A 23,950-nucleotide genomic window follows, 5' to 3' on the forward strand; every position below is an offset into this window, starting at 1 on the left:
TAGGACTCAGCAATTCACTGCATGGGCCTTGACCAGGGACTTCTTGAGAATTGAGATTCTCTGCAGGTCTCACACTACAAAGCCTCTATAAATCTAATTAAAGATCCCTGTACAATAAAAAACAGCAGGGCTGAATTCAATATCTCAAGCACAAGATCACATACAGTAGAAAGAACCCTGACATGTTTGTAGCACAAACAGAGAATTTATTGTAAATTTCAACACATATCGATCAAGAAAACTCCACATTTCATATACAAAGTAGTAACGGACTGAATGTCTATACAATCATTTGTGATTTACAGAGTATAAGAAGAAATATTCCTGTCTCTACATGGTCAAAACAGGCTTTGTCTGGAATTGACAAATTCCTCCTTACCCTCCCTGCAGTTGTTTTCTCTTTGTCTGGCAGAAAGAGAAATTTCAACAATAACAAGCCAGGGTAATCTGTGCTGCACAACAAGATTGAGACTGCTGATATCGAAATCAGGTGGTATGGGTATAAACAAATATCAGGACATGTTATAGCAAACTGCAGAGCTGTAAATTAAGTTTGTGCTTATATAGTTCAGGAGGATATAAACTTGAGGATTCTTCTCCCTCACAAGTAAACCCATGACATCAACACTAGAAAATTCAGAGAATGTAGTGAACACTCACGGTACTGACGTATGTTAGCCTATTTGGAGTTCTGACGTGTATTGGCCTAAGATCAGCATTTGTATAAGGAATCCCCCTGAAACATAGAAAGTGATTTATTTGATAACGTATAATGTACAGTATATGTATGTACATTGTCTAAAGTTTGGGATAAGGAGTTCTGTATGCTGTGTAAGGCAGATTGTACTTCGTCCTTGCCATTCTATTATCTTGATGTATTTCAGCAGACAATCTGCCAGCAGCTGAGCTATAGCGACACATTTCCAGTTCTCATATATGCTGAGAACTGTCGATGCTAGTTTATAGCTATGGCAAAATGGTGCCAAAAGTCTTCAGGACAGATATGATGGAGTTTCACATATTTCTGTAGCTCAGCTAGCAAAGCATGGCATTAGTTGCTTTGGTTAAAGTTATATGCATGCCTGTAAATGTTGTGAAAAAGAAACAAATGAGTGATTAAATATGCATTTATTTTGTAGGTCTAGAACTTCTAGGAGGAAAAGAAGACCCCATATTTATTTTTAATTGTTTTTATCTACATTTTCATCAAGTTTTCTGAACATGTATGTCTGTATGACACTTACATTAATTAAAATTAAATTAAATTAAATTAAATTAGAATGTATCTTTCTATAGCTATTTTAGTCATTCTGTATCCATCTTTTCATAAATGTTGAAATTTTAGACAAACGATTAAATATACATTGTTCTATTGAATGTTTTATAAGAAAATGACCATTTCAATTCATGTTTTAAATTAAAGGTACAATATATTAAATGAAATTGGAGCATATAATTAATGAATTAATCTATATATTTGTCCATACGTGTAATTTCCTGAACATCTATGTGTCTGTATGCCATTTAAATTCACTTTTATTAAGTTAGATTAAAATAGGATCATATCATCATTGCTACTTTTAGTCTTGTTTGTGTCCATGTCTTTGTCCATAAATGTTAAGAATTTAAGACAAATGATTACATACACTTATCAATTGAATGTTTTGTAAATCTACGACTTCTCTAAGAAAGATACCTTTTAAAGTTTTTAAATTAAATTAAATCAAAACTTATATTTAATATCTATTCCATACATTTCCTGAACATGTACACACCTGTTTTAAACTTCACTTACATTAGGTTTTAAAATTAAAGATATAAAATAAAGATAACATCCATAAATGATGAAAATATGAGCCAAATTATTAAATAATCATACTATAAATGTAAATATCCATGTCTATATGTCACAGTGTGAGTTGCTAGGCCACTAGAAGGTGATACTGTCTGAGCTGTCAGAGAAATACAGAGACTTGGATTACTATGCAAAGAGCATCATCTCAGCTGGGAAAAACTGGAAGACGGAAAATCGAAAGAGTGTGCTCTCCATGGACTCTTTCTCTGACATGCTCCACTGTGTAAACCTTCCCATAGTGCCTAGAGAATTTCACAGAATAATCCTGACTGACACACTGCTGTTGTCTGCCACAAAGCTTCTTCAAACATGACATTCTTGTCAAAAGCAGTAGAGCAGACTCGGGGTGAGCGAATGATTCATTATCAATGCAACCCATTCACCCTGAAGTCAGCACACAGTCTAATGAAAATGCTTCAGGCGGCCTTGACGTGATGCCGTGAGTCAACATTCGACCTACTTGTGCAATGGGAATAAATGCACCAAAGCTGGGCTGAATCGCCTGCATCAGGGGAATAAGAAACTTTCTCTGATTTTTACAGTTTTATGGATTAGAGGAAAAATCAGCCAAGGCACTGTTCTTATCAAAATCCAACAGCATTCACTCATGTGCCTCAGCGCCAGCATTAGCTGGAGCAATTAGAAAGACCCAAAGGACAGGAGCAGACACAGCAGGACTCAGGAAGGGTACCAACAGTCCCCAGTAGGCATCTAAGCTGACAGTGGAATGCTGCCAATATATGTCTAGAGGCAGAAATTGCCCTCTAACTCTCATCCTTGCACATTTTATAAGGAGAGTGAATACTTCAATGAATGTTAAAGAGGTATTTCAGCCAAAAATAAGCATTCGGTCATTATTTACTCACCCTCATGTTGTCCCAAACCCTCGTGTAGTATGACTTACTTTATTCTGCGGAACACAAAAGAAGATGTTTTATAAAATGGAAAAATGTTTTGTCCATACACTGTAAAAATGAATAATTTTCCATTCCATATATATATTTGTATCAATATCTTTGTCGATAAATGTATAAAATTTAAAACAAAAAGTTGAATATACATTTATCTACTGATTTTTGTTAAGTTGTAGATCTACAAAGAAAAAGATCTGCTTAATTCACTTAAATTAAGTTTCAAATTTAATTGGAAACTTACAATTATTGCAAATATTAATTATTGCTTTTAGTTGTTTTTTTATATCTATATTTGTCTGAGCATTTACATGTCTGTATAACACTTAAATTAACTTATAAGTTAGTTCAATTAAAGTAAATAAAATCAAATAGAAACCATTATTGCTTTGTCTTTTTGTATCCATACCTTTGTGGTTAAAAAATAAATGCTAAAAAATTTGAGACAAATAATTAAATATACATTTATATATTTAATGTTTTGTAAATCTGTATCTGTAAAAAGCCTCTTTTTGTCCATACACATAAACAATTAAAATGCCATAATAAGTTATATCTTATGTTGTTAAATTAATGTTTATTGTATTATATTAGTGCCATTTTTATAGTGTGTTACCATGATGGTGTTTTGTATTTGTGTTTATTACACTGTCCACCCTCTACATAGTTTTCTTACTTTAAATTTAAGTTTAAACCGTAAAACCAAAAATGATGCTACCAGGACCCTATTGACCAGCATGGACAAAAGTAGTTGAATGACAAGTTTGGAACGACCCAAGGGTGACTAAATGATGACAGTACATTATATGGGCCCAGCAATAGGTCTCATTCAGTGTTCATTACATCTGAGAGTAAAGCCACAAAGACAGCTACACGAGAGGCTCTCGGCTCATGATGCTGATGAGAGCCGTGATTAGTTCTGTCAGATATGAATGACTGAGCACAGCAGCATGGGAGAAGACAAGCAGACCCTGCCTGGACGAAGCCTGCCATAAAGAGTCTGAGCTGCTGAGCTGAGTAATAATCACTATAAGATAATCAAATCCCAATTACAGCAATTAAAGCAAGAATGATGGTCTCATCTTTTGTGTGTTATGTGAGGCATCCTTTTGGTTTTAATTGAAACATAAATCAGCTGCTAAAGAAAGTGAGAAGACGTCAGTAGAGATGAGGGGAGAATGAGAAAGTGAGAGAGATGATAGGAATGAAACAGAGAGGGAGGGGGAATTCAGAGTACAACAGCTGGACAGTCGATATTCAGCCCACTGTTGAGAAGCAGCTCTCCAGACTGAGCGCATTCAGAAACGCTGCTTCCTTCTCTGCTCTCAACACAAACATAAGTGGCATCTATTTCAGTGCGCGCTATAGCTTAAGGAATCCCACGAGGAATTCACTCCAGGACCCTGAGATGAGCGCGACGGATAGCTGTGTGATTTAGTGCTGACGTTTTTTGTTTAGTTTTTTTGCTTCGAAAAGGTCAGTATTTCTACTATAGTTACTCAGAAAAAAATATAAAAGCTGATGTTATTTTCAATTTGAATGTTAAAAAACTAAACTTTTCTTAAATATTCATGCTGACTTTAATGCACTTAATTGAAATTATCATTATGCTAAGTGATTTATAAAAGATGTATCTGCTTCTAGTGATATTGGACCATCATCAGGTATTCCAGTCAGTCTCAAATCTCTTTTTCTCCTCTCTCTGTATTTCGCCATCCCCCGCTCCCCGTGTTCATTGATATCCTCTGTGGAGCTTTATGTTTGAGTCATTTTCTTAATAGCCACATTCTCTTTCCCCAAGATTCTCTAAACGAAATCCATAAACAGAGATAAGAGCCGCACATCGTAATGACCCGCTGAACTTCTCCTGGAATTGCAGGCAAACCACAAGAGGGATGGAATGATTTATACTGCCGCAGGGATTCTCATCTCACTCGTAAATTGAAAAGCTGGTAGGGGGAACATTAAAGTCGACTGAGGAAATGTCCAGGAAAATAAGTGTGATTTCCAGTTTGTTGCTGTCTCCTAGCACGTCTCTGCAGACGAATGCGTCTCAGAAAAAAGGAAGTGGTCATAAATCACGACCCTTTATGAGACTCTAACCACAGGCTCTCAGGGCCCACTGTGGCTCAGACGGCTGTAGTCCCATACAATGAAGCTTAGGGATTGAAATACGCCAGCAAACAAACAAATAAAAAGTTTTGTGTTTTGAGGTGTACCGCAGACTAAAAATACTTCACTTTTCTTGTCCAACATCTGTGTACAATTTTTAGGATTCTTGAAAACAAATTCTGAACATCGTGAGAAACGTTACACTGATCTATTGCAGCTCCTAAAAAAAAAAACTTTTACAAAACCTACACACTTCAAAAATCACACTCTACCCAAAAATCAAAAATAATAAAATCATACATTTTTGTAAAAAGAATAAGAAATTCATACAGGTTTGGAACAACTTGAAAATCTGTTAATGATGACAGATTTATCGTTTTTGGGTGAACCATCCTTTAACTGCATTAGTTAACTTCATTTATTTATTTATTTTTTTGCATTTTTCCATCTTCAACATTTACTAATGCATTTTTAAATCAAAAATTGTTTTTGAACAAACAATGAACAATGTAATTTTATTAACTAATAAATACATTGCATTCATTGTACATTAGCTAATGTTAATTATGTCAACAAATGAGATCTTACTGTAAAGTGTTGCCATTATATTTAATAATTAAACTATATTTTTGATCCTCATTTTATGATAAAGCACAATGTATGTGAAAAAACACATAATAAAAAGGCACATATTGACCTGTAACCAGATGGTGAAGATGCAGCTCGTTTACACACTAATGCACCTACAGCACAAGCACACATGCTCTCTTATAAATTGAAATGAAAAGGATTCTCGAACAGCTGAGGTGACCTCCGCTAAATTGTGCTCGTCTCAGGGGAGCTAAATGTGAATCATGTAACGCTGCCTGCTATATGAGCTTGTAAATATGAAAAACTTTTCTGCTCAAAGCTGACTGCATGTTAGTCTTGTATAAGCTCAGCTTTTGAATGGCCACAAATAAACCAGCTTTGTAAAATCCACATTTTTGATACTGACAGCCTGTCAAACAAAGGATTTGGCATGTTGTTCTCTTTAAATTGGGAAACTCTGTGACTCGGGTACCTCTCAATCTATTATTCATGAGGCATGAGTATGCATGCTGTGTAAACAACTGACTGACCTTCTGTGTGCACCCCTGGGCCGGTGTGACCACCCCAAAGTCCTAATGGACCAGAGGTGGCCTATCAACAACCCGCACCAGCTTACGAGCCCACTGATATGCAGGTTGCCTGGATACAAAAAGCATAATTAAATGTGATTATCATCCTCTTCACATTCAATCTGAAGTATTTAAGTGTTCTGGTTGTTGTTGTGTTTTTCGAAACCATACAAATCCAACATTCATCAAAGACAGAGATCAGATAAGGAAACAGTCAGCTGTGTGTCAATGAACTCTGGTGGCTTGATGTTAAATATGACTGGCCTGTTAGATGAATAAAATTATGACAATATTCTCATCAGGATGATGCATTGATCAAGAAGTGGAAGGCAACAGCAAAGAAAACTTTGGAAAATGTCTTGAAAAAAGTCTTTATGAGCTGTAAGAAAGAATATTTTAATATCATTTATTTCATGATATTATTATATTTTAATATAGTATAATAATTTGTATGCTATAATATATAGGTATAATATGTTATTTAATTATAATATTAACTTATTATTATATTAAAAAAATAACTAGCTAAAAATAATTGTAATATTAATGTATTATGAATGTAATTTAATAAATTCATAATAAACTTAATGCATTTTAGTTATTTACTATTTATAATTTATTAAATATTTCATAAATTAAATAAGCATATTACAATTTGGCCTAAAAAAATGGAAATGGAATAACATTAATGTGTCCAATAATAATTTAAAATATCTTCTGAAGGATTCCTGCATGATCTCATAAGTTCCAATGCTTCTAATCCTAATATATTAAAATAATGTTTATATTATATATCATAATATATTGTTTAATATATTGTAATATAAATTTGTTTATATTTGAATATAATATTTACTTATAATAAAATACAATATAAATGATGGTTTGTTGTTTACAATTTATTAAATACTTCACAAAGTAAACATATTATGGATAGCTATACAGTAGGTCATTAGTGGGAATGTAACAACATTAATGTTAATATCCAATAATATTTTAAAAATATGATCTGTATGATCCAAATCATATGTTCACAAGAGCATAATCCCAAAGTTTAAAGTGAACAGTAATAAAAGTAATAATTGAATTTACAAAACAGCAAACTAATTGAAAAAAAAATGTGTCTGTAAATAATAATTTATCTGTTCTTTTCTATCCTATCTTCCCAACAGATTCCCAAATCTACCAGTTATGTCTGGGATGGATGGGCTGGTGGATGAGATAAATGGTACAGAAGTGGACAGCGAGAGTTTCCTGAGGTTCAGCCCTAAATCTCTTTCTACCGGGGCGGCCGCTGCCTCATACGGACGGACTGCGAATGTTTACATCTACGTCTCCATCTTCCTCAGCTTGCTGCTTTTCCTCCTTACCCTGCTGATCATTGCTCTCCACAGGCTGAAGAACATCATATCCTCTAGTTCTTCATATCCAGAATGCGGCAGTGAGGCCGGGAGCTCCTTCACTAACATGGAGATCTGCAGCATTTCCTCACAGAGATCAAGAGTGTCATCGCTGTCCTGACAGCAGAGAAAGACAGATTGATTACACATGTCTGAACGTTCTGATATTCTAGAAGATTAGAAATATTTTAGCAAGTAATCTGGTATCTAATTAAATATGTATCATCATTATCACTGTCATTTTCATTAACATTATTTAGAGTAAATAATTCCACAAACCTTGTGTTAACTTAAAATAAATAAACTTCAGAGGATGCTGTATTGAAATAGACTGTATTATCATGAAGGCTTTGTATGATTTCGGAAAAATATTAATGACTTGTGTATGTCAGTCACATTATGTATATAATGAACTGTAAATAGAAAAACTGTCATACTCTGTCATACTGGAAATTATATTTAACAATATGAATGACTACACTTTCATGACTTTTAGAACTATATGATATATTTAGATACTTGTCTTATCTACTTGATAGATACTATTCGCAAATGGACGAGAGAATACAATATAAGCAATACACAATAAACAATACAGCAATCTGAGATCCAACACAGATAAATAATGAGAAGTCAGGGGAGTGATACTTGAGAAGAAACAACAGCTGAAAGGTTTTAGTGATCTCAGCAGTTATGTGCTGGGTGAGATGGAGCATTGCTGATGTCTTTAGCACGTAGGCTATGTTGGTTGAACAGTAACTCACCTGTACGTGAGATCTGTACCTGTGGTTTTGAGGCTTTATCAACGATGCATTCTTCACTTTGTTAGGGAATCAGTATTGCCATACCACTCAGTGTCAATACTCTGAGTAAAAGGTATTGGCTATTTTTTGTTTTATCATCTGCATTTTAGTCTGATATCTAGTCATCTAATGCAATGGATTTTTCATATAGGCTATTTATAGTGTCTTCCACACGTGCTAATGCAGTTAGGACCATTGTATTCAGGTATTTGCATCGCTGCGTGGTACCGCTAGAGGGCGCTTCATCACACAGGCGCGTCTCTCTTTACACAACACACAACACCTTTTTTTTTTGTTGTTGTTGTTGACACAAGACCCCCACACATCACATACTCCCCCTTTTATACGCATATATCTCATATTTTTTTATATATTTATTTAAAAAAAAATGCCACATTTTAATGACAGTCATATTTAATCAGCTTAATACTAATTTATTCTGTGCCGAGTTCACTACAAAGGCACGTCTGGTCAGTACGTTTATAAAGATCGGATGACAGGTGAGAACTTGGGTTTTACTCTAAAAAGACAAAATGAGCGACAGCGTTCATCTTAGTTGGGCAGACACGGGTAAAGAGGGCCAAACCCCCGCACCTGCGGACAGCAGCACCACTCCGTCCGACCAGGAGAACTTCCCGTACGACACGGAAGACCCGGGCGAGGAGAGCGACGTACCGGAGGCGAGAGACGGCGCGGCCAGTCCGGAGGAGCTCAACGACGACGACACGTCCGGAGAGAGCGAGAACGTGCCCAAGACCTGCACCTATGACGGCTGCACGGAGACCACGACGCAGGTGGCCAAAGCCAGGAAACCCCTGGATGTAAAAAAAAACCGGAATAAAATGTACAAGGACAAGTATAAGAAAAAAAAAAACGACCAGGCCATGTCATCGGGAAAACTAGAAGTAAGGACGTGCTTATTTGGGATAAATAACAGCTTCAGTTGATGTATTAACTTTAGCCTTTATCCCAACTTCATAGGCTTATTTCAAACTGTTTTCTCTGTTCGTGATGTGAAGGAGGGTTCGGAGGAGAGGCCTGTATCTGTTACTAAGCAACGGCTGGGTACCACGGGAGACAGACCCACCAGACCGTCCCTCATTGAGCAGGTGCTGAACCAGAAGAGACTGGTAAGAGCATTGAAACACTTGGGGTTTTGCAATAGAGTAGTTTTAGTCATTTAGAGCAGTGTTATTTTAATATTATCTATATACTATTATAGTTTTTGTTACTATTCTAAATTGTTTTTATCTTTATAGTTTTAGATTTCATTTTTTTTAGTAATTTTATTATGTGCTTTTGTTACTTTTGATGTATTCTTAATATTATTTCAAATATTAATTTTTTATTTAATGTTTCGGTTTTAGTTTTTATTTCCACAGTCAATAATTTATTTTTCAACTTAAACTTGTTAGTTACCAATGCAACATTTTAATAATTACTAACAAATTACTAACATCATTTTTCATTGTTTTCATCTAATATTTGTTAATTTATTTCAATTAACATTTTTATAGTATTAGTTTTAGTTAACCATAATAACTAAAACAATAAATAAATAAAATTAACAAATGAATCTAACATTTAATTAAGCTATTTTTTTGAAGGTTCATTTTCATTTTATATATATCTCAAATCTAGTTTTTTTTTTTTAAATCTCTCCTATGTATTATTTGTATGCCAAATACTCTTTGTTGCATTGGGTTAGTGAATTTTATATCATTTTAACCTCATATGTATATTTTATATGTAATATAAATCCCATTAATATTTATATTAACCAAATATTATTTTTTAGCAGAGTGACTTACCATTAGCTGATGTTGTGTTATTTTTGGGTTTCAGTCTCTGCTGAGGAGTCCAGAAGTCATCATTTTCCTTCAGCAGCAGCAGCGTTTACTGACCACACAGAATCGAGCTCAAACACAGCACAACTACTGAAGACTGAAGAGGTTTACTCACCCTGTCAAGGATTTAATGCAGTCACATTTTCACAGACATTTTTAAATGGGCAGTATTCTATATTCATGTGGGAACTGTGAGTAATATGATCTGCAGCCATCCTCAGTGGTGTGGAGACTATTAACACTGCATTCTGAGATACTTGAAAAGGATCTAATCGATCTTAAGCACTGCTGTCATCATCAAGCTCTTTGAGATCATGAAACGAATTAGCAGCTAAATCTACTGTATATAGCAACAATACATTTGAATAGCCATCCATCCTGGTTTGGACACATGTAGTGTCATTTAGGAATTTTAAATTAATGAAAGAAAATATGAAACAGCAGCTGTTATCATAAAAAAATAATTTTAGTGATCTTAATCTAATCTGTAATAATGTCACCAGTGCAAGCTACAATTTAGTTTTTTTGCCACAACTTGACCGTGTAGCTGGAAGTAACAGCGTACACACAGAATTGTTCAATCAGCTTTATTATTTTAAACATGGAGTAAACTCAGAAAGTTTCTAAGAGCGATCAGCTGAAGTTTTATTGATCTTGTGAAAATTGATAACCTGCAGTTTTCAGATTTAAAAGCAGTAATACTTATGGATTGTTCAACTTTTTAATATTTGTGTTTGGATTAGAAAATAAACAGGCAAAAATAGAAGGAGGGGGGGTGTTGGATTACAAGATCAAGAAAGCTAACGCAAATGAAAAACAACATGAAATGTTATAGAAGGCATATATTAGCCAAAATATGACACAAATGAAAAATTTCCAGAACAAGTACCTTCCTATAATATATATATATTATTAAAAACAATGCAGCATTTATCTAACCACTGCTTATTTAACAGCATGATATTGTACATATTTCCTGGCTGATCCTATAGAAGTACCATAAAATCCACTGAAAAGATACTTTCACAAGAGAAAGAGCATTATGTGTCTTGGGGAGCGCTATAAATGTCTGTTGGAGAACTATATTCCTCTTGTTCTGTAATGCATTAGGACACAGAGGAAATAGGATTGTGTGGGGAGCCCATCTGGGTCAGAACTTTGTCTAGCCACTGCAGCGGCCCGTGCAGGTGGATCTCTATCCAGCAGGGGGTGCTGGTGACGTCCTGACGGTGGTATTCCGCTCCCCAGCCCTGGGAAGAGGACAGATTTCATTCTCAATAATTGGGCGTTTATACTACAACTAAAGCAGCAAACAGGTTTTAAAAACAAATCAACAACAATAATATAAAAATTTGCCCAGCAGCAACAAAAGGAATTGCAAAAAAAAAAACCTGCAAACTTTTTTCCCCAAAACTCTTCCATTTCATATTTTAACATAGAAATAATCACAATCAATTTGTTTTTTTTTTGTTTTTTTTTTGTCTATATACATACAAATCAAGCAGGGAAAATGTTATGTGTCATATCAAGACAGTAACCGGAGAACTCTAGAGCTATGGATCCGCAGTGTGTTTTTGGCAGAGCAAGATCCATAAAACGTAGTAAGCCAGAGATTAGAATAACTACGTATTATGTTTGCATAGCAACACATAGAAGATTTTCTATTTGGAAGTGCTAAGCCCCTCAAGAGCTGTTAGCTTGTGAATGACGTTGATGACCTTTCTGTATTACGATAATGCAAAACAGCACCTTTCACCCATACTGTTGGTTAAAAAGCTTGACAACTGAGTCTTATTTAAAATACTGCATATTATTATATTCATATTTAGATAAACTATAAAAGTAGATTTTTGCATTTTTAAAGAAAAAAGAAAGTAAGTTTTTTCTAGGCTTTGGTACTGAGAATCAGTTCTTAATCAGATCCGGTTCTATTTAAAAAATAAATAAATACTGGAACCAAACGGTTCTAGCACATGCATTCTGCATATTCACACGTTACCTTACTATAACTTACAAAATACTTATTGACATTGACATTGCTACTGAATAGTCTGCTGTCTGAATTAATGACTCTCATGAACCAGATCTTTTTAGTGATTAAAAAGCATACAGCACTACTTGAGTAGTCTGATTCCAGAACGAATAAACCTTATGAGCCAGTTCTTCTTAGTGAATCAAACGCATACAGCGCAACCAATGAAGGCTGATTCCTTAGTTAATGACTCTTATGAGCCAGTTCTTCTATGTGAATAAAAAGCATCCAGCACAACCAATGTAGACTGATTCTCTAAGGAAAACTCTAATGATTCGGTTATTTCAAGTGATTTAGAAGCATACCTTAAAATCAGTGTAGTTTTATTTCCAGTGTAGATTTAACTAGTGACTCTAATGAGTTGTTTTTTTTACTGGTGGTAGGCAGGGTGTTGCTATGCTGTTCCAGTTGGCTGCTAGGGTGTTAACATGACCTTTATTAGCTGCTCATGATGCACCACATATTCTATATAAACCTCTTTACCTTGACAAAGCTCATCCTGATGGTGCACATCTTGGTAAGTTCATACACCACCCCTCGAAGCCATGATTTACCGAACTGAGACAGCAGCTGGGCAAACAGCTGGTTGTTGAAGATCTTCAGGCTGCATCCACTCGGGATCTTGCAGACAGTGGTGGGATGGAAACCGTGCTGGTAGTTACAGTTCCGACTCTGTACGAAAATACTGCTGTCACTTAGACATTCTGCGTACACCTCCCCTCCGACGTAATACAAGTGCACAACCTAAAACAAAAGAGGAAAATGTTTTAAAACTGCACATATATCATTTTAAGTCATAAACGTAATTGGAATGTACTTTTAACTTACTTAATGCACATTCCTGGTCTTGTTACTTTTAAAAATTTATACAATTGTTTCAAATGTTCTTTTTCTAAAAGAGCTTTCTGGATCCACTGGCACCACTTAATCAATAGTCAAGAAGTTATTTTTGTTATTTATTTACAAGTCATTATTTTAGTAAAATTTCTATTGTATGATGTGAACAGTAACTTTGTTACACAACAGTAATACATTTCGTTTATTCTTATACATTTAATTTCCATAATAATACAATTTTCTTGAAAACAAAATCAGATTTAGGTGTGTAAATCGCCAACCTAGTATAATGAATTCACTATAGACAGACACCATAAGCATTTAAGCCACATTATTGTTAACTAAAATGAAAACTATTATAGCATTTTTGTTAATTAAAATAAAGTTGGAATAAAATAAAATATAAATATTAGATGAAAAACAAAAAAAAACAAAAATTTAAATGCTGCCTTGGCAACTAACTGAAATACATTTAAAGGTATACCAAAATTAAGATTTTGTCATTAATCACTTACCCCCATGTCGTTCCAAACCCGTAAAAGCTTCATTCGTCTTCGGAACACAATTTAAGATATTTTTGGATGAAAACCGGGAGGCTTGTGACTATTGCATTGACTGCCAAGTAAATTACACTGTCAAGGTCCAGAAAAGTATGAAAAGCAACGTCAGAATAGTCCATCTGCCATCAGTGATTGAACCGTAATGTTTATGAAGCGATGAGAATACTTTCTGTACATGAAGAAAACAAAAATAATGACTTTATTCAACAATTCCTCTCCTCTGTGTCTCTCCAAATCAGCGTAACACCATTTTGGCAATTCTGAGCAGTACACAGATGGCGTATGCTCTTCTGTATCAACTGCGCCACAAGGATACGTTTTTTACGTGTATTACAGTTTGGTTTGAAAGAAAAAAACGCATCAGCACCGCCTACGTTGATTTGGAGAGACATATCATTACGGTTGAATGACTGATGCAGATGGGGTCTATTCTGACGATGCTTTTCATACCTTCCTGTACCTTGACACTTTTATATATTTGGCAGTCTAGTCACACCAGTCTCAAGCCTCCCGATTTTCATCCAAAATATCTTAATTTGTGTTCCGAAGACGAACGTAGCTTTTACGGGTATTAAAAAAGAAGCACAAAAACAAAAATATACTGAAAATATAAAAATAAAATCGAATTGAAAATATTTATAAAAACTATAACAGTATATAAATAATGCTAATATAACAGGGTCCTCAAAAAGAATAAAAATAACATCTAACAATTTTATACATGTGTTAACCACAAGCACAAAGTTCACACATAAAACAGTATATCCACCTTTGAACTTGGTAAATCCCAGAAATCACTATCCCCAAACCCAGCATTCATGTTTTATCACGTGCCAAGCGGAAACCTTAATAATCTCCATTCTCCTGAAGCATCCTGATCTGGATTTTGTCGTTGTCCTTGGCGCTCTTCCCACCAGGATCTCTTACACAAGTCGATGGAACTCACACTGTGCCTGGCGTGTGTATGTGTGCATATTTCTCCCTGTAACTGCTGTAACCTATGGCAACACTAAATGTCTTTCCAACACTGACACAGGGATGCTCATCTAGTGCCCTGAGAAAAGCCAATATTTGGATAATGTGGAATCTATCTCTAAGTCTCGCTGGCTTTCTGAAGTGCCGTGTTGACTGGTGCCATAAAACACTGTCTAGCAAGTGGTGATTTTTATTTTTTATTACTTTCTCTTGGAATTGAATCAACTGATGGAAGTCATTATCAGCAGCTTGCTTTTCTCAGAACAACTGGGTTTCCTGTCTTTTTCTGATACAAAAACCTCTTCAAACACAAAAACAGAAAAAAAGGAATGTAAATCTTTAAACAAACCTTTGCCTATGTGTCTGCGAGTGTGTTCAATGGTGGAGTTTCGGTTGACGTTGGATAGTAATCCGAGGCAGAAGCGGTTCTTGTTGTTGGAGGGGTCCGTAAAGCCGTCCACGAGGATGCTCCTGGAAGAGGCATGGAACGTCTCACCCACCCTGTTGTTTAGTTCATAATACGCCACTGAACACCAGTATTCTGGTTCCTCATAACACACTGGCCTCAAGTCTAGAAAAAAAATATATATAATGTATCAAGTCAGGTGGATTTTGACTGGCTAAGTGTCAATGTTATATAAAACTGTTTAACATTTTTGTCACTACGTAATTATTGTTCATATGTATTTTATTTTTTATTCTAAAATAATTATTTTAGTACTATTTAGTATTTATATACCTTTTTTCCTAATCTTTCTATTTAGCTGCATTTTTTTAGTTATTCAATGTATTTTATTTATTTCATTTATTGGCCAAGTGAATATTTGTTTTACATTTTTAATTTAAATTATAATTTAATTTAAAGTTCAAGTTTTCATCTTTATTAGCATTTTTATTTCAGTTTTATTTCAATTAAAAAATATATTTTCAACACCTTTTTTGTTACAATAACAACATTGTAAATGAGGTGTGTTCACAGCTTCTGCACATTTCAATGTACATAAAGCACAGTAAGTATATTTAGTCGAGTGTCTCACCTCTGTGTGGGGCAGACAGAATGAGTTTATTGGCGTTGGAGGACTCTCCAGGTTTCACATCCTCAGATGGAGTGGTCTCCATCATACTGTAGGGTGGTGGAGGCGTCTCTGCTGTGAATGACCAAGATGATTGTATAAATGTATGCAATCCACTGGCACTATACTTAAATTAAGATCCAAAACACATCAAAATAAAATGCTTGAGAAATCACTGCTAATAGTGTCCATTTGTTGTACCTGTAATTTGGTAGGGGCTCCCAGGTTCGGCCGCACTGCTGGGGGAGTTGGGGTAGCTGTGCGCAGTCGGGGACTGGTTTAAAGAGCTGGAGGGAGATGAAGAGAATGAGCTACAGGGCATCACAGGGAAGGAGTCTGGGTAAGTGGCATTTTGGGGCATGAGAGGCTCGTTGTGTAGGGAAGCATTCCGGAACTTTGCCAACAAGCTGTGCTGGGGATTGAACTCACTGTGACGTGGCACAAGGACCGGAGGTAGAACTGTTTAGAGAAAAAAAAAAAAAGAAAAAAGTAAGAACAGTAACTTACAGATGCATAAAGCGATAATCAATATGAAAAAAGAAAAGTGGTTTGTGTATCGATTTCTACCTGGCGTCTCCACACGGCGGTAATGATATGGATTGATGCAGATCTCCTTTTGTTTAGAGCCGAAAGGAAACTCGCAGCAGTCCAGTGCTTTGAGCTCATGGTGGGACTGAAGATCCGGCCAGCGCCACACTCTGCAGTAGATAACATGCGGCAGACCTTTACGATGGGACACCTGGAGCCTTCCATCCAGGGATCGAGGGATGGTAACGCATTTACTGGGCTGGCCAGGAGAGCTCAGAGCCTTTTCCAGTTCCTCCATGGCCCCTTTCTTCTTCTTGAGCTTCTTTACGAGGGAATCCACAGCCTTTTCCGCCCACTTTTCCTCCTCGTCTCCTTGTTTCCAGCCCAGCAGCCTTTTCACAGCTGGACTGGTGAAGGAGAAGAGGGACGTGATGGATGTAGTGGAGTGCATCATGCAATGGGGAGACACCAGCGACCGGATTTTTCTCAAAGCTTGGGGCAGATCTGTTTTAAATCACTCCAACCCAGAAGCCTCCGTTTATTTCTCTACAGACAAGATACAGGTGGGTATAGAATAAACCCACTGACAGGGATTTTTCATCAGGCAGTCAGTCGTTTTTATCTGGTGAAACAAACAAAGAAGCATGTCAGAAATTATAACTATATTTGCATTAAATTAATTGTTATTCATTTCAAATTATTTAACATTTTTGAAAGTTGTTAAATTATTTAATTAGTTAGAACTGAATTAACATAAAAAAATTAATCTAAATCAGTACAAATGAAAAGTTAAAAAATATGGACATAATTATATAACTAGTTACATTGTGGTCAAATAAATCTTTTTAACATTACACAAATGAAAATTTTATTTTTATTGTTATTTATGTATTTAGTAAAAGAAAAATGTATACTTTTTGCATCATGGTTATGTGAATTAGCGACAAATTGTGCTCTGATGTCATGAAAAATAATGACAACATCTAAAATAATATTAAGCTAAATGGTTTTATTTTCTTTAAGCAAAATATAATTTCCTGCTTCTTTCTCATGATTTTGGGGTGAAATGTGACATGGATATTTTCTTGAGATTCGCCCTATTAGAGTGTAATTTATTGACGTAAAAACAACATTTCCCTATGCAGATCTCAAAATCTTATACTGGAGCCCAACATCATGCATCTGTGCATGCTGGGATGTATGAATTATTGCTGAGTTATTGTTGCTGTCAGCAGGTCCTACTGTGTTTCTCACTGGACCTCAGCTCACCTATTCGTCCTCTCCCTTTCTTGCCGAAGCTTTCTGATGCAGAATACGATCTGCTAAAAATCAATGCCGTTTGAGCATTTGAAACCAGAGATGCATGCTTCCATCTTTGAGCAGACTGGTCAAATAATAGCTTCTGAAAATATTACTGCATGCGATACTAGAGGTGTTAACACACCGCTAACTAAATCAAATAACCATAGGAGAAAAATGAGACCATATAGGACTAATAGCGATGCATGAAATCATGCTTTGGTTTCAAATAGGCACAGGCAGGCAGATCAGTTGAGGGTGAATTCATCTGCTCTGTTCTCAAAGGCAGTGTGTCCTTATGAAACTGGCGTCTGGAAGTCTGAGTGCTGAGATAGGCTTAATCACCTAACTCCCCCGCAAACGCGCATACGCATCCTTCCCATCAACCTCACTTTGTTTTTTTGCTTTAAGAAATGTTGTAATGTTACATTTAGCACTTATCTAAAAAACTATTTCAGGTGTAATAACTGTCACGACGTCTCTCTATAAAGCAGCTCCGTAAACAGCAAGTGGCATAACAAACAACGTCTTTATTTACGCAGCCTACCTTGTTAAAACGGTTCACATGCAAGAAGTTTTAACGTGAGAAAGAAAAAGTAAAGTGTGACAAAAAAAAAAAAAGTTAAAATACAGACACTTGTCATGACATGAATTGTGAAAAGTTAAAAATAGTATAAAAATAAATAATATCAAAAGTGCTATATAACACGTTTTATTCTTTACCTTAATGTGACGAGTCGAAAAACGATCCGCGTAGTCGGGTAATTCCGCGAAACAGCCGAACGCTGAATCTCGCGCCGACTGGAGGTGTACAGCGCGTGTGTTTGGATGGAGCGAGAGCAGCGGCGTCAGTCTGACTGGAGCCTCAGCGCCTTCGTGCGGAATTCATCCGCAGCTCCTGGAACTCTCCCAGCACGTCAGACACACTGGGATCATCCCATTCAAAGAGACTCACTCACAGGCCTATTGTTGAGAGGAAACAGGCCATTGTGGGCAGCAGCGTTTGACTTTTAATTTGTTTTCAGGGTCAGATGACAAGTGCGGACAGTTGTTTTCCCTTTCACAGGAAGTGATGCACCTTTAAGGCCAAGGTTGTAAAGTCAAAGTAATTTGTTTACATTTTCCTGACTTTTTTCAGCGGAAATTTCCCGAGCGCGAATTATTCGGTCAACGTTCCAAAGGAATTTCTGTAAGAATTTTGAAAGAAAAAATCGGTTGTGGTTCACGAGCGCCACGCAAACTGTACACGTTAGTTTGATGACTGCCAGTTTATCTTAAAAACACTTATAAATATATAATATATTAATATATAAAACGTTTTTATATATTAGTGATACGTAAATATATAACGAAAGTAATAAATAGTATTTATTACTTTTGTCAACGTACGACCAGATTCCGATCCCAAAGAAAACGCTGTTGCTATGGTTACCTTAAAGAAGCGCAACGAGCGCCTTCTCACTACCTTGTAGGATAACCTCAAATTTGCGGATACTGAAAGGTTGTTTGTGAACCCTGTTGAACCATAGGTTATATATACTTATGTTTTTAAAATAAGTACGTGTAAGACATCGCGCAATCTTTTGTTTCACCATCCTTTGAGGGGTCTTAATTAGGGGGTCTATCCCATATAACTCGTAACCTGCTAATTTCAACGCTAAATATGGGACGCTGGAATTAAAAGGTAGGCTATAATTATTTAATAATTTAGACTAAGTAAAAAACAAAAACAAACAGGTGTTCATAAAAAAAAAAAAAAAAAAAACATGCTCTATTCTCTGTGAACACATACCTGATATATTTTTAACACTTGAAAAATAGAAGCTTGCTAAAATTAAAATATAAATTCTCATAGTAAAAATTAGAAGTTTCAGATTGGCGGAGTGCCAAAGCGTTTATCGATAGCCCTACTTTTCGTGCGTTCCTCGGCGCGGAAGGATACACTTCGATTGTGTGCATACAGTGACTTGTCCAGTTAATGACGCAAGCCAGGATGGCGACAGAGAGTCTAGAAGTTTGACATTTTCACAGTTTACAACAACTGCAGGGGAACGTAACAATACTCCCGATAATGACAGCTCGCATATTTAGTGCTCCATTTGATCAAATGAGTTTGACAGGGGAAATTCGCTTCCAATAAAAGTGCACCGCAAAATGCTCCTCTTCAATCAAGGTGCACAGGATCATATGTGTTACTGACAATGCTCTTTATATTTAGGGCGGGGAAAATACAATGCATCAGTAGCTGCTTAAATCACTGATGTAAAAAAATTAACAATAAAAATGTGTCAGTGTAAATTATTGAAATATGCCCTCTTAAGAGTGGCTGACAAGATACAGGGGCTAAATAAGAACAAATGCCTTCCTGGTGGAGAGAAAGGGAGGGCAAACAGGATACTCTCTCCAGGGTGCAGAGCAACCCATTGAGTAAACCACATTAAAAAGCACTGAGTACATGCCAGACCATGGACCATTTCAGTCGGTCAACTGTGTTTAAACCTTATATGCCTGGGATGAGTGTGTTAAAAATGGATTTGAGGGCACTGATTTTAAACATTCAGTTAAATGCACACTACTTTCATTTCTTGTAAAATTGCAAATCAGGCCCAGAAATGATTCTTTGATGCTCTGCATAAAAATCTTTTTTTTTTTTTTTTTTAAAAAAAAAAAAAAAAAAATTAACAAAAAAAAAAAAAAAAAAAAAAAAAAACATTTATCATCATTTGTTTCTATTAAACAATTTCAAATTAGTTGCATATGCAGAAACGCAAACTGATTATACTTTTTTTTACATATATATATTTTATTTGGCTAAAAACCATCTGACCCTTTTTCAAACCAAAACTTAATACAGTATGGAAAACAAAAGATGGAAATGGCAATATTACATAAAAATAAAAAAAAACAACAAAACAAAACAAGGAAAAATCCCCTTATGTGGTCACAGTAATAATAAAATGCTAATGCTGTTCACCGACTGCGTTCACAGTGCACTCATTTGTGGCAATGGGCTGTAATAACCATTGGCCCCTGTTAGCTCACGAACAGCACACTAGCAGTAACAGCAGCTACTGAGTTTTTCTCTCGGACTCCAGCCTCCAGGCACCAGTGAGGTAACGCAGTCTGATTAAGACTAGATCCAGGCCCATCTGTAACCAACTCCAGAACGGCACCAACTTTGACCCTAAAATGTGCCATAAAACAAGTCTTCATTACCTCACAGAGGAAATCACCTTCATTTTTCTGACATATTCTAGTTTTAATTGCCTACATGCAATTTAAATGCAATTATATTTCAAATCTGACAGCACAAACCTTCAATCTCGGTCCAGTTAACAGCTACTTCTACTACAGGGATTTCCAAACACTGAGCAATGAAGAGAAGTTCCACATCAAAAGCCCTGCAAGGGTAAGAACATTTATTTTAATTAAAAGGTTACAATTAAAATGTAAACAATAATAATAATAAAATTAAAGAAATTAAAGATTCAATTTAAAAAGGTTAAAAATTAATTTAATCTAAAAAGTGCTTTTGGGAATTTGATGCTGTGTGCAAAAGTTGCAGAGATACTTTAATATAAAGCCTCCTTACCAGCGTTCCACATGCAGGCTGGAGAAAGTTTTCAAGGCAGCTTCACGAGTGAAGAGCTTAAAACCACATTGTGTGTCTTTAATCCCTCTCACACAGAAGAACCACACCAGGAAGTGGAATCCATACATCAGGAACGTTCGGAACAGAGACCGCTGTCACAAGAAGAATGAAAATGCAAAAGTATTGACAATTTTCTCCGTTATGCTCCAGTATTTAGATATTTTGAGAAACATTGTTACATGAGCCACTGATTCTTTTTCCAGGTGAGCTCTGGATCCACAGGAGATCACCATGTTATTCTGCATGGACACATGAGAAAAAGATTTTCAGAGGTCTCTTGGCAAGGAAAGGTCTGTTGGTAATCTGATAACCGTATCTCCTGGCTAAGCTTCAAACAGATATTTAATCCACATACCAACAAGAGATTGGCAATATGCTGCCTGTCTATTTTTATTTACAAAAAGTGGAGTCTCACAGGCTTCTCATCGATGCTCTCAAGACCTTCTTCAACATTTTCAATGTCAGCAAATTTAGTCGCTCCGTCTGCATCAGCCATAAGAATTACCCCTACACCACAGCTTACCCTTACCAAAGAAAAAATAAACACAATAAGAAACAACGTTCAACTATTTAAGTATCTAAGTGGGTGCAAAATAAGCCTTTTAGCTGAGATTGAGCACATATTTAAACTTCTTCAGGCATCAAACCATAAAACTGATTAACTACTGAGTTTGTAGAACTAGGCGTTTTTATATAGTTACCATTCTCACTGCACCGCCTTTTCCACGGTTCTTCACCAGTGTCAAAACTCTCACTTTTTGTGCTCCATACTTCTTTGTGTATTTCATGGCAACCTGAGGATACAAACATTTAATTTGAAAAAATGCACAGTAACTATTTTATTATTGTTATTTATAATTTATATATATGAAAAGTACCTCTGTAGTTTTGTCTTTGCTGCCATCATCTACCACAATAACTTCATAAGTGAATGTTGGATTCTCCTTCTGTAAAATCAACAAGAGGATTGATTTTATGTAATTTATTTTATGATTTTATGTCAAGAGGGTAGCACTGCCCTCTAGTGGTGAAACACTCGAACATACTCTTGAACAACTGGTCTGCAGAAAAGGATCCAAAAGAATTCATTTCTGGATTCCCAGGTGAACTCAGATATTATATATTTTGATATTATATTTGATATTTTGTAAGTACATATGTTACAGAAAAATCATAATCACAAATATTTTACTCAGAAAAACAGAACTTAACCATTGAGTCATTCAAAACAATGAGATACTGGACCTGTCTTTTCTCCAGGTATTCCATGGCTTCATCCATCATAACAGGCACTGTGATAGGACAGAGATATGCATTAACAATATAAATCCTCTTATTGCCAAGAGCAGATTAATTTTGAGCCATATGGATCCAGTGGGGATGCTAACCCAAAATTATATACATTGGTGGTCAAAAGTTTGGTATAATTAAGATTTTCTTATGCTCACCAAGGTTTCATTTATTTGATCAAAAATACAGTATTTTTAATGTTTAAAAATTTTTAAAATCTGTTTTCTATTTCAATATATTTTAAATGTAGTTAATTCCTGTGATGGCAAAGGTGAATCTTCAGCATCATTACTCCAGTCTTCAGTATCACATGATCCTTCAGAAATCATAACAGTTGTGCATCTTAAAAAATTAAAATTACCCCATGATTTTCTCACCCTCAAGCCATCCTAGGTGCATAAGACTTTCTTCTTTCAGACAGATACAATTGGAGTTATATTAAAAACAGTCCTGGCTCTTCCAAGCTTTATAATGGCAGTGAATGCTATTCAAGATTTTAAACTCAAAAAAGTTTGTCCATCCATCATAAAGAGAGTTAATAAAGGCCTTCAGCTTCAAAATCTCAACCAGCTTTCACTGCCATTATAAAGCTTAGAAGAGCCAGGACAGTTTTAAATATAACTCTGATATACATCTGAAAGAAAAAAAATCATATACACCTAGGATGGCTTGAGGGTGAGTAAATCATGGCGTCATTTTCATTTTTGGAACTATCCCTTTAAGAGACGTCTTTTAAAAACCTTAATTATTCCAAACTTTTGACCATCAGTGTATACATATTACTGCATATACCATCAAAACAACTCACATCTGAGTTCCTCGTTGTATGACGGAACAACCACGGACAGCTCCAGTGATGGAGGGTCCATCAGACTGGGAAAAGACTCCTCCTTGCCATCTGCAGTCAAGAAGTGTTTCTCCTTCTCATGACGAGTCTGATCTACCGTGTTAGCACTGACATGTAGTATGACAACAACCTGAAGACAAGAACAGGTGTGACACAAGGGAGTAACTTGTTCAACTGGACGAATTGGTGAAGCTCAACAAAAGTGTCACTATATATATATATATATATATATATATATATATATATATATATATATATATATATATATATATATATGCACAAAGTATTTTAAAAACACTTTTCATTCATTAAAATGCATTAAAAAATTGTTTTACAAAATAACAAAGCAAGAAGAGCCAACAAACTAGCCTCAAAAAAACTTCCCCAATAAAATATAAAGATGTATTAAAAACACATGACAATGCTAATGATAAAAATGATATAAATGTACCAATAGTAAGACGATCAGCGACAGGATCATCGAATACTGCAATAAGTCATTTAAAGGGAAATCCATCATCCATGTCCCAGTGAACATTGCACTTCAGTGAAGCTGTCACCAGTGTATAGCTAAACTACCCTACTGCAGCATAGAGAGCAGCCTTAAAACGAGCCTCTCGGCGACTTCGTAAGGCGGGACAAACATGAATGGGTGTCGTACTAAATTACGGAATAAATAGTTACATCTCCATTGTTTAACTTTCCTTCCAGTCACAGGGAAACACCTACGCGGAAGTCATCCCTACGAACCACATCATCACAGCGGCCG

General features: G+C 35.7%; 4 protein-coding genes across 5 annotated transcripts; 2 read left to right on the top strand and 2 right to left on the bottom strand.

Moving 5' to 3' along the window:
- Positions 1-3,403: 3,403 nt before the first annotated feature.
- Positions 3,404-7,559, top strand: LOC109097510 (serine-rich and transmembrane domain-containing protein 1-like). The gene is made up of 2 exons (XM_019111160.2): positions 3,404-4,242; positions 7,211-7,559. Exon 2 carries the CDS (start codon positions 7,230-7,232, stop codon positions 7,557-7,559), a length of 330 nt encoding a protein of 109 aa, XP_018966705.1. The 5' UTR covers positions 3,404-4,242; positions 7,211-7,229.
- Positions 7,560-8,631: 1,072 nt separating this feature from the next.
- Positions 8,632-10,721, top strand: LOC109097408 (regulatory factor X-associated protein-like). Its single transcript, XM_042765276.1, has 3 exons — positions 8,632-9,146; positions 9,261-9,371; positions 10,087-10,721. Exons 1-3 carry the CDS (start codon positions 8,775-8,777, stop codon positions 10,180-10,182), a joined length of 579 nt encoding a protein of 192 aa, XP_042621210.1. The 5' UTR covers positions 8,632-8,774; the 3' UTR covers positions 10,183-10,721.
- On the bottom strand, positions 10,661-18,586 carry LOC109097416 (mothers against decapentaplegic homolog 9-like). Of its 2 annotated transcripts, XM_042765274.1 has the most exons (7): positions 18,116-18,585; positions 16,133-16,715; positions 15,767-16,024; positions 15,530-15,640; positions 14,841-15,063; positions 12,604-12,862; positions 10,661-11,338 (listed from the first exon to the last, which is right to left on the bottom strand). In XM_042765274.1, exons 2-7 carry the CDS (start codon positions 16,545-16,547, stop codon positions 11,195-11,197), a joined length of 1,410 nt encoding a protein of 469 aa, XP_042621208.1. In that variant the 5' UTR covers positions 16,548-16,715; positions 18,116-18,585; the 3' UTR covers positions 10,661-11,194. The 2 variants fall into 2 exon arrangements, with proteins under 2 accessions (XP_042621208.1, XP_042621207.1); XM_042765273.1 differs by lacking the exons at positions 10,661-11,338; positions 12,604-12,862 and having other exon boundaries at positions 14,203-15,063; positions 15,530-15,637; positions 18,116-18,586.
- A 1,585-nt stretch (positions 18,587-20,171) lies between these two features.
- LOC109097417 (ALG5 dolichyl-phosphate beta-glucosyltransferase) lies at positions 20,172-23,916 on the bottom strand. The gene is given in 11 exon segments (XM_042765287.1): positions 20,172-20,576; positions 20,708-20,793; positions 20,985-21,136; positions 21,224-21,283; positions 21,460-21,547; positions 21,549-21,568; positions 21,746-21,838; positions 21,923-21,991; positions 22,290-22,336; positions 23,143-23,311; positions 23,633-23,916. Coding segments are annotated over 11 exon segments (987 nt in total). The 5' UTR covers positions 23,720-23,916; the 3' UTR covers positions 20,172-20,460.
- Positions 23,917-23,950: the final 34 nt, after the last annotated feature.

Source organism: Cyprinus carpio, chromosome A10 (genome assembly GCF_018340385.1).
Source record: "Cyprinus carpio isolate SPL01 chromosome A10, ASM1834038v1, whole genome shotgun sequence".
Classification (NCBI taxonomy): domain Eukaryota; kingdom Metazoa; phylum Chordata; class Actinopteri; order Cypriniformes; family Cyprinidae; genus Cyprinus; species Cyprinus carpio.